At 52.2% G+C, this 12,509-nt stretch overlaps 4 protein-coding genes across 4 annotated transcripts; all 4 read left to right on the top strand.

Annotated features, from left to right (window-relative positions):
* Positions 1-591: 591 nt before the first annotated feature.
* Positions 592-1,893, top strand: CC1G_10861 (NADH:flavin oxidoreductase/NADH oxidase; the record flags this gene model as incomplete). Its single annotated transcript, XM_001834491.1, has 4 exons — positions 592-870; positions 928-1,369; positions 1,425-1,690; positions 1,747-1,893. 4 exons carry the CDS (start codon positions 592-594, stop codon positions 1,891-1,893), a joined length of 1,134 nt encoding a protein of 377 aa, XP_001834543.1.
* A 743-nt stretch (positions 1,894-2,636) lies between these two features.
* Positions 2,637-3,722, top strand: CC1G_10860 (hypothetical protein; the record flags this gene model as incomplete). The annotated part of the gene is made up of 6 exons (XM_001834490.1): positions 2,637-2,841; positions 2,897-3,026; positions 3,109-3,237; positions 3,294-3,439; positions 3,498-3,628; positions 3,696-3,722. 6 exons carry the CDS (start codon positions 2,637-2,639, stop codon positions 3,720-3,722), a joined length of 768 nt encoding a protein of 255 aa, XP_001834542.1.
* Positions 3,723-4,589: 867 nt separating this feature from the next.
* Positions 4,590-7,868, top strand: CC1G_10859 (oxidation resistance protein 1; the record flags this gene model as incomplete). The annotated part of the gene is made up of 6 exons (XM_001834489.2): positions 4,590-4,615; positions 4,718-5,598; positions 5,656-7,088; positions 7,140-7,417; positions 7,472-7,576; positions 7,622-7,868. 6 exons carry the CDS (start codon positions 4,590-4,592, stop codon positions 7,866-7,868), a joined length of 2,970 nt encoding a protein of 989 aa, XP_001834541.2.
* Positions 7,869-8,193: 325 nt separating this feature from the next.
* Positions 8,194-10,396, top strand: CC1G_10858 (hypothetical protein; the record flags this gene model as incomplete). The annotated part of the gene is made up of 4 exons (XM_001834488.1): positions 8,194-8,217; positions 8,275-9,630; positions 9,687-9,843; positions 9,897-10,396. 4 exons carry the CDS (start codon positions 8,194-8,196, stop codon positions 10,394-10,396), a joined length of 2,037 nt encoding a protein of 678 aa, XP_001834540.1.
* Between the last annotated feature and the right edge of the window lie 2,113 nt (positions 10,397-12,509).

Here is a 12,509-nt window from a genome sequence, read left to right as displayed (position 1 = left end):
AGGCCGCCTTCCTCCCCGTTCCTCGATCCTCCGTAAGCAAAACCATCGCGAAGCTCCGATTTGTCATGAATGAGCTCAGCAACCATTATTATCGAAAGCGACCCATTCAACACCGACAAGCACTCAAGTTCATTTTCTCTAGTATCATTATTGTATGAAAAACTAAAGTTACTTTATAGACTGTGCTACGCAGTGTGTGGGACATGAAGCTTTGGGTTGGATCGCGGATGCGGGGATTTTGATGTGCAGGAGGCGGTGGCATCAACCGTTGTGTCGTCGTCGATCGGGCCGACCAAGACTTTGGTTCAGAGTTGTGACACTGACAGCGAGGGATGCGTGGGGTGTTGTTTGGGAATGCTTGTCAATCGTACAATCCGATAGAAAAGCTTGCCCACAACGCCCACCATGGAAGATTATCCTCTGCCCGTCCACGCAGAAAAGCACGCAAGTTTCCCCATCCCCCTCTCCTGGACCAGTCTTCCTCCTCCGACGTAACAAATGTATGTCAGAATATATGCTTCTTTCTCCTCTCACAGCTCATGGGGTATATCCAGGAACTCCAAAGTAGTGGGAGGCCGCTTTGCCTCGACAATGGCCTCAGCCCTCTCTCCGAAGCCTGTCCTCTTCCAACCCAAGACCGTTGGCGCCGTCCAACTCAAACATCGCGTCGTTCAAGCCCCTTGCACTCGAGTCAGAAATAACAAAGCTCATGTCCCTGTCATCCCGTTGATGAAAACGTACTACGAGCAGCGATCCAGGGTGCCAGGGACCTTGCTGATCACAGAGGCTACTCTTATCGCGGATGAGGCTGGCGGGTTACCACACGTTCCAGGCATTTGGAACGACGAACAGGTCGAGGCATGGAAACAGGTACGTTGTCAATGTTATTTGAATAGCTTCCAAGGTAGTCTAATCTATTTATAATAGATCACTGATGCAGTCCACGCCAATCAATCGTTTATCTTCCTCCAACTATGGGCGTTGGGACGAGCGGCCGTCCCCGCTGATATCCAAGGGAAAGGTTTCCCCTACGTCTCCGCCTCCCCCATCCCTCTTTCCACCAATCCACCAGAAGCCCCACGTCCCCGGGAGCTATCTATTCAAGAGATTCAGAAGTATGTTGGTCTGTTTGGGAACGCTGCAAAGCGCGCTGTCGCCGATGCCGGTTTCGACGGAGTGGAGATTCATGGCGCCAACGGATACCTCGTCGACCAATTCCTCCAAGACGTCAGCAACAAGCGCACCGATGAGTACGGAGGAAGCATCGAGGCTAGGTCGAAGTTTGGCTTGGAGGTCGTCGATGCAGTGGCCAAGCAGGTTGGCGCAGAAAGGACAAGCATTCGTCTGAGTCCGTGGAGCACGTACCAAGGTAACTCGGCCCTTATATGTTTTTTTCTTTCCATTGACTAAAGTCCCCGAACCAGATATGCGAATGAAGGACCCCATGCCTCAATTCGTTCACTTCGTCACGGAACTCGCCAAATCGCATCCTAACTTGGCGTACATCCATCTCACCGAAGCAGCCGCCAACGGCACCCCACCTTCGGAATCCGAGTCGAACGATCCCTTGAGGGAAGCCTGGGCACCCCGTCCATTCATCAGCTGCGGTGGTTATACCCGGGAGGCCGCGATTGACGTTGCGGAGAAGAAGGGTGACCTCATCGCTTTCGGAGCTGACTTCATTGCCAACGTGAGTTTCTACTGATCTTCAGGCATGATAGGGAAACTAAATGACCTTCACTGTAGCCTGATCTCCCTTACCGACTCGAGAAGAACTTGGCTTTGAACCCCGTCGATCGAAGCACGTACTATGTCCCTGGTTCTGAGAAAGGATACATCGATTATCCTTTCTCTGAGGAGTTCCTCAAAGAGGAGAACCTATCCAAGTTGTAAATCTGTTGTTGTGCTTGTAATGATGTTCTCCAGACCCCAATACCATGATCCATCGGTTGCTTTGTACTTGGGGGCGTGTCCCGATTTGGAACCCTTCTTAAATGGGCGCTTTTCATGATAGGCGCCGGCCCGTCGCGGCGTGTCACTTGTTTACTGAAGAAGGCGCGAAAGACGACTGAAAGCAGCGATACGAGCACAGTTCAAGTTATATTTCGCGACGCATAATCACTGCCATCTGACTTAACTCTTGAGAATCGGAGTGGGACGTCGACTAGGTCGTCAAGTCCAGCCTATGTATTGTCATTCGAAAGTCATGATTTAAGACCTGCACCTTCTCTTATTGTATGGTTTGCATGCTGCCTGCCATCGCGTCGCGAAGCAGAGCATTTGTTGATCTCGAGCCCACCAGTGGCGTTTTCCAGGGAAAAGGTTAGGCGGGTGCCTATTCCGCCGCCGCCGTCGACTTTCCATCTACGGGCGATCATCCGGTTTTATTAACTGATAAATCAAGGGACTTCGCTTGTCCTCGATGTTGTGTTATTAAAGCTGTTATTTTCTTGTTACACTCCATCTTTTTGTTATCCGAAGTGGTGATGACCCTTATAATCCAGGCCCACCCTCCGTCGTTGTCTGCTGGACACACCCCAATTCACGATTCAACTGTTAACGCCCCAAATTTCCTATCTTTCCCCTTCATTTTCTGTCTTTATCCTCGCTATTCTTTCATCCGACAGCTTGAAAACATGGTCAGCTTTAGGACAGCCTTTGTGTCACGGCTTCTGGTCGCCGCTTTGTTGGCGTTTCTCTTGGGCGTTGTCGATGCCCGTTTTCACCGACGCGCCGAAGGGGGCGCTGCTGATCTCCAAGGTCTCACCAACGCTGAACGACTCGCTCGAGGATACCCTCCAGAGAAGCCGAAGAGACTGTTCCATCCTTCGAACACACTGGGTAAGTGCCAGCATAATCTTCTGTCCCGCGCCAGCACTTCTAACAAATGGACCAGTTGCTCGAGGGGCAAAACCCTCTGGGCAACCGCCGCGGAATGAAAAGAGATGTATCAAGGTCATCAAGAAAGGCAAGAGGAATGGCTTCGAAGTCATCGGATATATTTCTCATTCAATGGAGGCCGGGATGTACGTTTATTTCTACGCATGTCCCTCTGCTTCTCTTTCTTCCTTCACCCTCAGTGTCCTAATGCCTTCCCCACTTGCGCAGCTATCAGATTAAGAACAAGAAGCGAGACTGTCTCGCAGTGCGCGTTCCGAATACCGATGGCCCGTTCGATATCAGCATCGAGGGTGCGAACGGTCATATGAAGTACCTCGGTCTCGCTGGTGGCAGCAAGTGCGTTTCCCTCTTGCCTTGGACTAAAGTTTAAACAGAGACTCATGTACCAATAGCGATAGCCTCCAGGCCTCCTACCTCGTCAAGACTGCCCAGACTCCCGCCGGTTCCACTCCCAAGAAGGTCGGCAACTCTGCCAACGACAGCCAACTCCGTTTCTCCGAATCAGCTGTATGGTCCACTACTGGAAACAAGCTCAAGTGTACGTTCTTTCATCGTGGACCCCTTTACCTCATGCTAACCATTCTTGTATCTTCTAGCCGTCTGGAAACGCCACAATGGACAAGTCGCTGAAATTCGAACCTTCATCAAATCGAGTAACGATGATTTCATCTACTTCGTTCATAAAGTAGACGAGTTTACCAAGTCACAGCGCGATGAGTACGAAGTGGTGAGTGGCTTGAATTCCCTCCTCCATGGCATCGTGTCATCGACTGATTACATTCTGAATCACCCAGTGGCTGGAGTTGGTTGACTCCAATTAAGCGAACGTTGTGAAATTCGCGAGTTCCAACTTCTCAAAATCATTTCTTCTTCTACAGTCGATGTCGACCTGGACGCCCTCTTCTTTTATTGCTATTGGACATGACATGACATGGACACTTGAACCCACTTGAACCCTTAGCTTATTCATGAAACGGAACTTTACGCCCATGGACACGGACACTACTACGCAATTACGACAGCTACTCTTGAATTTGTCATTACCCTTAGACCATAGACAGTTGAATCATTTTGCTATACGACAGAAAGGTTCTTCAAAGCCAGCTGCCAATGGCCGGTGCCTCTCTATTCTCGGCGGCATTTTTTGGGAGAAAAGGACTAAAGCAACCGAGGCAATACCCAATTAAGCGCCCAAACCACGGACGGAGGGATGGGCCTCGCACGGGCTAGCATTCACTAGGCATCCCCTCTCCGGAAAGTGGATTTAGCTGGGTGGGAACCTCTTGTATAGCAGGTGGGCCTGTGTCGCAGGGAACTCAAGTCGGGGTTCGACATCAGTCTTTCTAAAAAGGCAAGATGACTAAGCAGATATGTCGGATTCCAATTCCAGTGACGACCATTATGAGTCTCTTCTACGTATCCCTGAACATTCCAGCTCAATCTCAGCTCAGCCCCCCGCAGGCAGCTGGGAACGGCAACCACCCTTCAACCTTCCCTTCGATCAGGCGTCACCACTGTATTTCACGAATTCTCAAAGAACCCGGTGTATGTCAGCCGACGCGTGGAACTCGACATTCATTGGTGCGCGCTAGCCGTTTTGTGCTCTTGTGCGAATCTAACTGAACATATACTATTCCACCATGATGTAGCGCAGGATAGAGTGCTATAAACTAGTCTGCCCTCGTTGAATGGCCTCTGGTCCGCCTTACTCTTGGTACGTTCGGGCCATTACAGATCATTAGTGTCGATTCATTGGGGCCTTCAACGCCAGAATACAGTCGTATAAACACCGGATCTAACCGCTCGAAATGTCCAGTCAAACCTCTGAATCCACCGATCGCACTCCAGGTACAACCCAACTCGACCATGAATCTACATACGCGCCCCTCTTCAACCCATCCACACCACCTGCTTCCCCTATCCTCAAGCCTGTCGATCTGCCCGCAGATACCTGTGACAGCTCGGAATTCACTTCTGTACCAACCTCCGACCCTACAGAAGCACACAGCGACTCCGAATTTGGCTCATTCGTAGACGGAAATGCGGCCTTGCCTCCAAGCCCGCCATCTCAATCGCCAACCCCGCTGATTCTGGCCCCTTCGCCAGTCGTTGCAAATGAAGACGTCGAGAATCCACCAGGTCCTCCAGCGGCGGAAACAGGCCCAGCTGCGGTTGCTCAGTCATCCTCTAAACCGTCTTTTGCTGACCCGCTTACCTCTTCTACATTTACCGCGTTCCCGAAACCTCCGCAGACGCCGACAAAACCCACTTCAACCAACCCGCTGCTTTCACCGCTCGCATCCCCCCTCGTTCCCCAGCCACGTTCGGGAGTGCGCCCAGCCCAGATGAACAGCAACCTCGTTGATGAGATCATGAAATACGAGAAGAACCCTCTTTCTCTGTTCAGCCAATCAACGAAGCCAGCAGAAGAACAAGAAGACCTTGATGTAACGACCCCTACGACCCGAACGAGCCTCACGACCTCTGCTCCATCGACCTCTGCAACAATCGGCACACAAATGCAAGACCCCCTCCCATCTCATACCTCAGCCGCCCCAACGCTCGACTCGTTCGACCCACTGTCAAACGCAAGCTCATCCAATCCACAATCTCAACCTCCCCCAGTTCAACCTATGACCGTCGCACTCCCATCCTCTTCCAGTGCATCGAAGAAACCCGCACCCCCGACGCTATCGGGTAAGCCGGCGGCGATACAGAAGAACCTAGATCTCATCGACGAAGACTATTTCTCAGGTCGAGAGCCTGCCGAGGCAATACCGATAGTTACCACCCCAGCTGCTGTCGTCTCTGAAGCTAAAAAGGGCCTTTCTACAACATCGGGACCTTCGGTTCCCCTGCCTCAAACTTCCACGACAGCTCAAGATGCGACCACCGCGGCCTCTGGAACTCCAAACCCGTCCCACTCGCCGACCTGGTCGTTCCGCTCCCTCCTCAGCTCCGGCTTCTCCTCACCTACATCATCCAGAGCCCATACTCGAGCGCCATCCTTACAAGGGATCTCATTCGGGGGTTACGATCAACCAAGAATCGCCCAGTCTTTACCTACGCCCCATCCACTCGATCTTCCTACCCCTGTGAACATACCTCGTGCCGAAGGAGATGCAACCCATTGGCGAGACGAAGACGGGGACGGTGATGAGCATGGTGAAATGATGCATCCACGACGGGCGTCGAGCTTCAACACTCTGGGTAGTTGGGTGGGGTCCTTCCTCTGGTCGGAAAATCAAGATCCAAGCCAACAAAACCAACCTGTAGCCTCGAGACCAAGGTCGAGATCACGGCCGCGGTCGCATTCCCGTTCTTACTCGCCTGAGGATCGCAGAACGGGCCACGGACATCACCTTGGCCCTCCTCCGGTCGTCTCGTCCCCGTCCCCCATCTCGTCACCAGAACCGCCTCAATCTGGCCCGGTTCAGGGGCAAGGACGCATGGGGCGGCCGCTTCCACGAGCTCGACCTTCGTTGGAGAGTATCCAACAGTTATACACTCATCATCCTTCGCATGGCCATCAAGGTCACTTGGACCCGCATTTGGAAGACAAACCGACTCCACAAGAAGTTACCATAACGCACTCGACGCCGTTCGCTCCCCCACCACCCACCTCGTCAGCCTTTTTGGCCGCTGGAGCTCCTAGTTCTCTCAACACCGGTTTCAGTGGAGGCGGTCCATTTGGGGGGAGCTCGTTCGTGGGGTCATCGACTGTAGGGAAGGGCGATGGCAACAAGACTAACCCGTTCGCAAGTCACTCCTTTGTTCCCGTGGAGGGTGCACCTGGGTTCAAACCTGACGAATATGACTGGGATAAGGGTCACTACGAGGAGCTGGAGAAAGAATTGGACGGGGCTCCATCGAAGGGCGGGGAGGTTAGCCGGGGTAGGACGCAGGAGAAGGAGGGCGGTGGATTCGGTTCGAGGTTCTCGTTTGGTCCATTCAGGCGGAAGACGAGTGCAGATAGGGTGCCCTCCAATACGGTTGGGAGGGGTCGAACGCACACGGAGCCTCCTTCGTCGAAACTCGAAGTTCCTTCTTACGCGACGGTTCGAGGAGGAAATCCATCCCCTTCACGCAGAGTACCGGACTTGATCGAAAGGAAGTTTGCATCAGTCACGTTGAAGGGCAGGAACGAGGGAACGGATGTGGTGCTGAAGGAGAAACTGGCCGAGTTGGTGAGTCTTCTTTTCCTGTTGAATCGCGAGAAGTCGCTAATTTTTGCTCAGATTCGGCCACATCTCCCTCCGTTATCTCGTCTTCCCAAGACTTGGACTCTACTCTATTCCCTCGACCAACACGGAATCTCTCTTAACACCCTCTACAACAACTGCGAGACTCCCGAACGGAACAGGAAGAGAGGGGAGGGTTACATCGGGATGGGAGGCGCAGTGCTAGTGGTCAAGGATAGTTTGGCCTCGGAGAATCAAGATGGGGACCTCTTCGGAGCATTCGTCGCAGAGGGTTTGGGCAAGAAGAGCAAGGGTTTCTTCGGTGGCGGAGATTCGTGAGTATTCACAAGGAATAGAACCAGGTTACGCATCTAACAGAAGTTCATCAGATTCCTTTGGAAGTACGCCGATGGCCAGTTGAAGGTCTTCAAGGCCACGGGAAAGAACACCTATTTTGCCATATGCAACAAGGAATACATGGCATTCGGCGGAGGGTACGCGTCTCCTTTTCCATTTGGACACATCTAATCATCGTCCAGGTCAACGTCGTACGGTCTCTACCTTGACTCTGGGCTCTTCCAAGGATCGTCTGCGCCGTGTCCAACCTTTGGAAACGAGGTGCTATGCACCATCCCGTTTTGCAAATCTCGTAACGATGACACGACATCCTCGTCCTCGTTCCAGCCAACGCTTGCTCCTGGCCTTACCACCAAATCTACATTAGCGGTAGGGGATGAGGTGGACTTTGAGTGTGTTGGTTTGGAGGTGTGGGGTGTCGGCCCTTAGCATTGTACCATTATCGATCGCATTTCGACTTTCGCTCTATTGCTAGACGCTTTCCTCTCAATGCACACGGTTTCTTGAGAGGGCTTCACCCAGCCAGGGCCCGGAGAAGGATCTGGTCTGCTGGTTTATGTACCCCTTCACTTAGTAGCATGTACGCAATGGCGGCAGGCTTGCACTTCCTCGCGGTCGGCGAGGGAGACGAGTTGAGGCCGGCATTCCTTTAGCCGCTTATCAAAGGCTCTCCCACGAGGGTGCTTTCGCGCACAGCCATCCCTCGTGCACATTCCTCGTGCAGTCCCTCCGCATACCTTAACCTCTACTCGTTATGGCTCCCAGAGATTTTGCGTCGGTACGCGTCTTCCCAATATAGATGGACATTCCCTTAGTATCTATCTGTTTTTCCTAGATCCTAATCCGTGCAAAAAGCGGAAATCCGGAGTCTCTGGACCAACTGGCAAGTGCACTCACGCCTCAGACCTACGATCTCGATGTGCTGGACACTTTTCTGCGATTCCTTGACGAAGATCTCGTCCCAGATATCCCATCAGGTGAACACAAACAGGAGAAATACCAAGCGGCCCAATTTCGAGCATTACCATGTATCACTGCCCTCTCCGCCGTCGCGTCCATTTGTCGGGAGGAACACCACTGGAAAGATGAGACCGTCAAAAGGCTTGTGGACCACCTAGACGGAATCATCAAATGGATTAATTTCCTCCTTTACTTTGGTCTCTCGATACCCCTCGATACCCGACCAGGGTGCGACTTTCGGCTCGCGTACTTCATCCACTCTGCGCTCCTCCTCGACCTTATCGACTTGGATACCCGGATAGAGCAAGCCCTTTATAGCTCTACCCCAGCTTTGGACACCCTCATCAAAGTATGGGTTACCACAGGAAAAAGAAGTGCCGTTTTCCAGTCTTTCGATCGACGACAAAAAGACTGTCCCATCATCCGGCTAATGCACCGATGCCTTTCGAGCACCGAGGGGTTACTCTCCATCACAGAACGCGTCTTCTCGAGGGAGATGGTACTCAGGGAAGTCTTTGCAGAAGCCTTCCTCGAACGCGCCAGGCAAACCCAAGATGCGATCAACAATCGGGCAATCCCTTCCACCAAGGCGACATCCCATCTTGTTTTGCTGATGCAGTGTGGGGGACGCATTCTGAAATGTCAACCTTTCCTAGATCTCCTCTTTTCTACTCATCTTTTCGCGACCCTCTTCGAATCCTTCATTGATATCGTCGCCAATTTGGTTTCTTTCGATCGCCTGATACCCCTTGACCAGGGATTCACTCTCATCCAAGAGCTGATTTCCATGGCATCAGATCACTCCCCTCGTGCACACAATATAGTCTCTCTTCTATTCCGCGATGGATTCATTGACTTTGCAAGTCAAGCAGTCGCGTCGGTTCCGGAGGATGCTGATACATCGTTGATACGGGCCGCCAAAGACGTTGTCACGCGCATCGAAGTCCTCACCTCCCACCCCAACCTTTCCCGAATAGCGGAAGACCAGATCAACGAGCTGCTTGGAAACCACCGCATCGAAGAGGAGGGCGAGCCGAGTGATCCCTCCCTGGTTTTTTACAATCGGCAGCTTGACCGTTTCTGGAATGACATGTACGCTGTTGTAGACGAGCGCAATCAAGTTCTCTTTCGACATCAGAAAAAGGAGCTCAGATTCCCCGACAATCCTGTCGCCAGCTACCACTCGACACCGCGCTTCTTCCCGAAGGTGTACTTCTGCGATAACTTTCAGGTGAGTTGGAAAGTATCTTCTCCCTCTGAAATTAACGTGTAGCCTACCTTCCCCAGTGCACCACATCTCCCTTGGACCTCCGTTCACAAGACCTCAGTTCCAGGAAGTGTTCTGCCTGCTCGTTGATGGTATACTGCTCTCTTGAATGCCAGCACCAGGATTGGGTACTTCGCCACCGGGAGGAATGCATTCCAGCCCGATTTTACTACACAGGTAAGGTCTACTATCGACCCAAGTCGCCAATGTACTGACCCTTTGCATGCTAGACGGAAGGTGCTACAGAAACTATGTTCGCTCTTTCCACGTTGCGTGCATCGAGCATGTCTTCAACCGCACCATGGCCGGCCAGATGGTTCCTTATGCTCCATTTATGGCACCAGTCCTCGACTATCAAACTGACGGATGGGACTATTCCGATGCGATCATAGAGAAATGGTCGCAGCCGATCTACCGATTCGACGCGACCAAGTCTCGTGCAGGCATCGACTTGTACCCCAAGAAATACCCGTATCGAACGACCTACAAGCAGCAGCCGTGTCTCCTGCCCTCACAGCAAGCTCGGTTCGACGAGCTTTTGGACGAGATGTCGCAGCACCCAACGGATAGGACAGATGGGGAGGTGGTGAGGTTTGTCGAAGGAATGTTTACCATCGACAACCTTGTCGTGCTTCTTCTCGTTAAATTGCGGCTGAGAAGGTTTAAGGAGACGAAAGCCGCGTTCGTTGCTGTCGCGAATGTTGCCCGTGTATTCGCACCATCATCCTAGTCCGCCGCTTCTCAGAATGTGAAATTGAATAATACTTTTATTGAACACGTGAATACAAATACACAATATTATCTTCTCTTCGGTAGTCAAATCAGAGCCTGCAGCTGGTCACAGTAATATCCAGGCAAAAGGGAAAACGAACATAATGGAAAGCAACATTTGGATGGTGAGTCGGAACGAATGCGTGTGATCACGATCACTTCCTTGTCGAAGTGCCGTCACGAAATTCCCTGGTTCCACCGCGGTTTCCGTTGGGAAAGCTAGGGTTATTCATGGTCGGGACGCCATTGATACCTGTGGGCCCGAACATGAGGCCCAGTGAAAACCAGAAACGCACGGTGCGGACATATGCAGCGCAGGACGCAGGGATCCGCAAAGGCACCAGCGTTCGGCCGCGATTTGCCGCATTTTTGCCGCACCGGGCAGTTAGTGATTGACGTCCTTCGTATGGGTTCGGCTCCGTCCGTAGAAATCCGCACGTGTCCGTATGTTCGAAAAGATCCAAATCCGGTCATCCAAGCTTGCTTTGCGACCGTCAGCATCCCACCTACCCTACGATAAGTAACCCTCTTCGCTACACCATCTCGTCTGCCTATATGATACCTTCAAATTGTGAGTTGCCCTCAATTGTCTGCCTTTCCTTGAATGACTGTTCCCATACCCGAGCCATAGGAAATATCGCAGTGTTGTTGCCGCCCTGTGTCGCCAAAGCGATATGTTTTCGGTCGACGTGTCACACAGTCACACAGCCACGCGAAATGACGTAGATGAAAGCCGCAGGAATCGTTGCTGCGGCTTTCACCTACGTCACTGAGCTGCTCGTGTGGCCCAACCGCAAGTGGATCAATCTGCGATGCGACTGGTTGTTCGCTCAAACTTCCAAGCGCACTGGCGGTGAATGAAGGCATATTGCCGCGGTTGTCTGTGTTCCCAAAAATTGTGTACTGGGTGCACCCAGCTAACCAAGTTTATCATCGCCCGACACTGTAGGCGCTATGCCACGCAATACTGAAGATATCTTTCTGGTACGTTTGAGTTTGTGTGCTTGTGTTCTCCGACGGTGTTGAAATCAATTTAGGGCTTTCCAGGTCCACTGAGCCTCTTCACAATCCAACAGTTCGGGGACTGTCAGTTACTCCACCACTGGCATCTCGACTAGTGCACGCCATTTTGGACGAACCACACTTTCCTACCGCAACGCCTCTCGCACGGGATATTTTGGTTTGGAAGAGCCGAAGGGTATATAAAGTCACAATACCTCGTTCGTTTGAGGTCAGAACTCCTCATTTCTTTGTATCTCATCTATCCCAATACACTGCTTTTCTATCGCTCTACGCTCTAATCTGCTATGCCTGTTTGTTGGTGTCCCGATTGCGAGGGCAGGAAATCCTGGTCTCGCGCCACCATCTACCGCCATGGTAGGCATTTTAATCCCCCAGGCACGACTTCTGTTGTCCCATCTTTTGACGAATTTCGGGCGACCGAGGCACCATGCCATTCGCAATCAGCAGCCCCTCTTCCGACTAGCAGTGGTACTGCTATGGATCTCGATCCACCCCCGTCGTTGATGGTGCCATTTGCGGACGAGGTAAGACCGTCTCTGCATGAATCATTGACGGTATTGACCACCTGAATGTAGGAGCATGATCGTCTTGAAAAGATGCAAGTAGACTCACCAGGGTTGGAGTATGCAGATGAAGAAGAAGGAACTTCAGTCCAGCAGGTCGGCACTGGGAGTGAGGAAGGTGACGAGGAAGGTGACACGGAAGGTGACGAGGAGGGGGAGAGTGAGGAGGACAAAGATGATGAGAGCGAGGGCGAGGAGAGTGGGGGCGAGAGTGAGAGCGAGAGCGACGAGAGTAGTATCCCATGCGTATCACCACCCTCCGGACCCATTCCACCACCTGACTCAGATGATGAATCGACATTTTCTGAAGCACCTCCTTCCCCCGAGACTATTCAGAATTCGATGTATTACCGCCAACAGGCCCTCGCTCGGGAGCTAGAGGAGCAGCAACGCCTTGCCGACCTTCTCACACACGAAGAGGCCAACACACAGCTACCAGGGGGGGCCGATTTTGTTGACCCAGACCGTGAAGCATTGGCAGACCAG

The sequence above is a fragment of the Coprinopsis cinerea genome (assembly GCF_000182895.1).
Source record: "Coprinopsis cinerea okayama7#130 chromosome 10 map unlocalized cont3.10, whole genome shotgun sequence".
Lineage (NCBI taxonomy): Eukaryota > Fungi > Basidiomycota > Agaricomycetes > Agaricales > Psathyrellaceae > Coprinopsis > Coprinopsis cinerea.
The sequence above is the reverse complement of the archived record's forward strand: the minus strand, read 5'-3'. Positions and strand labels throughout refer to the sequence as shown.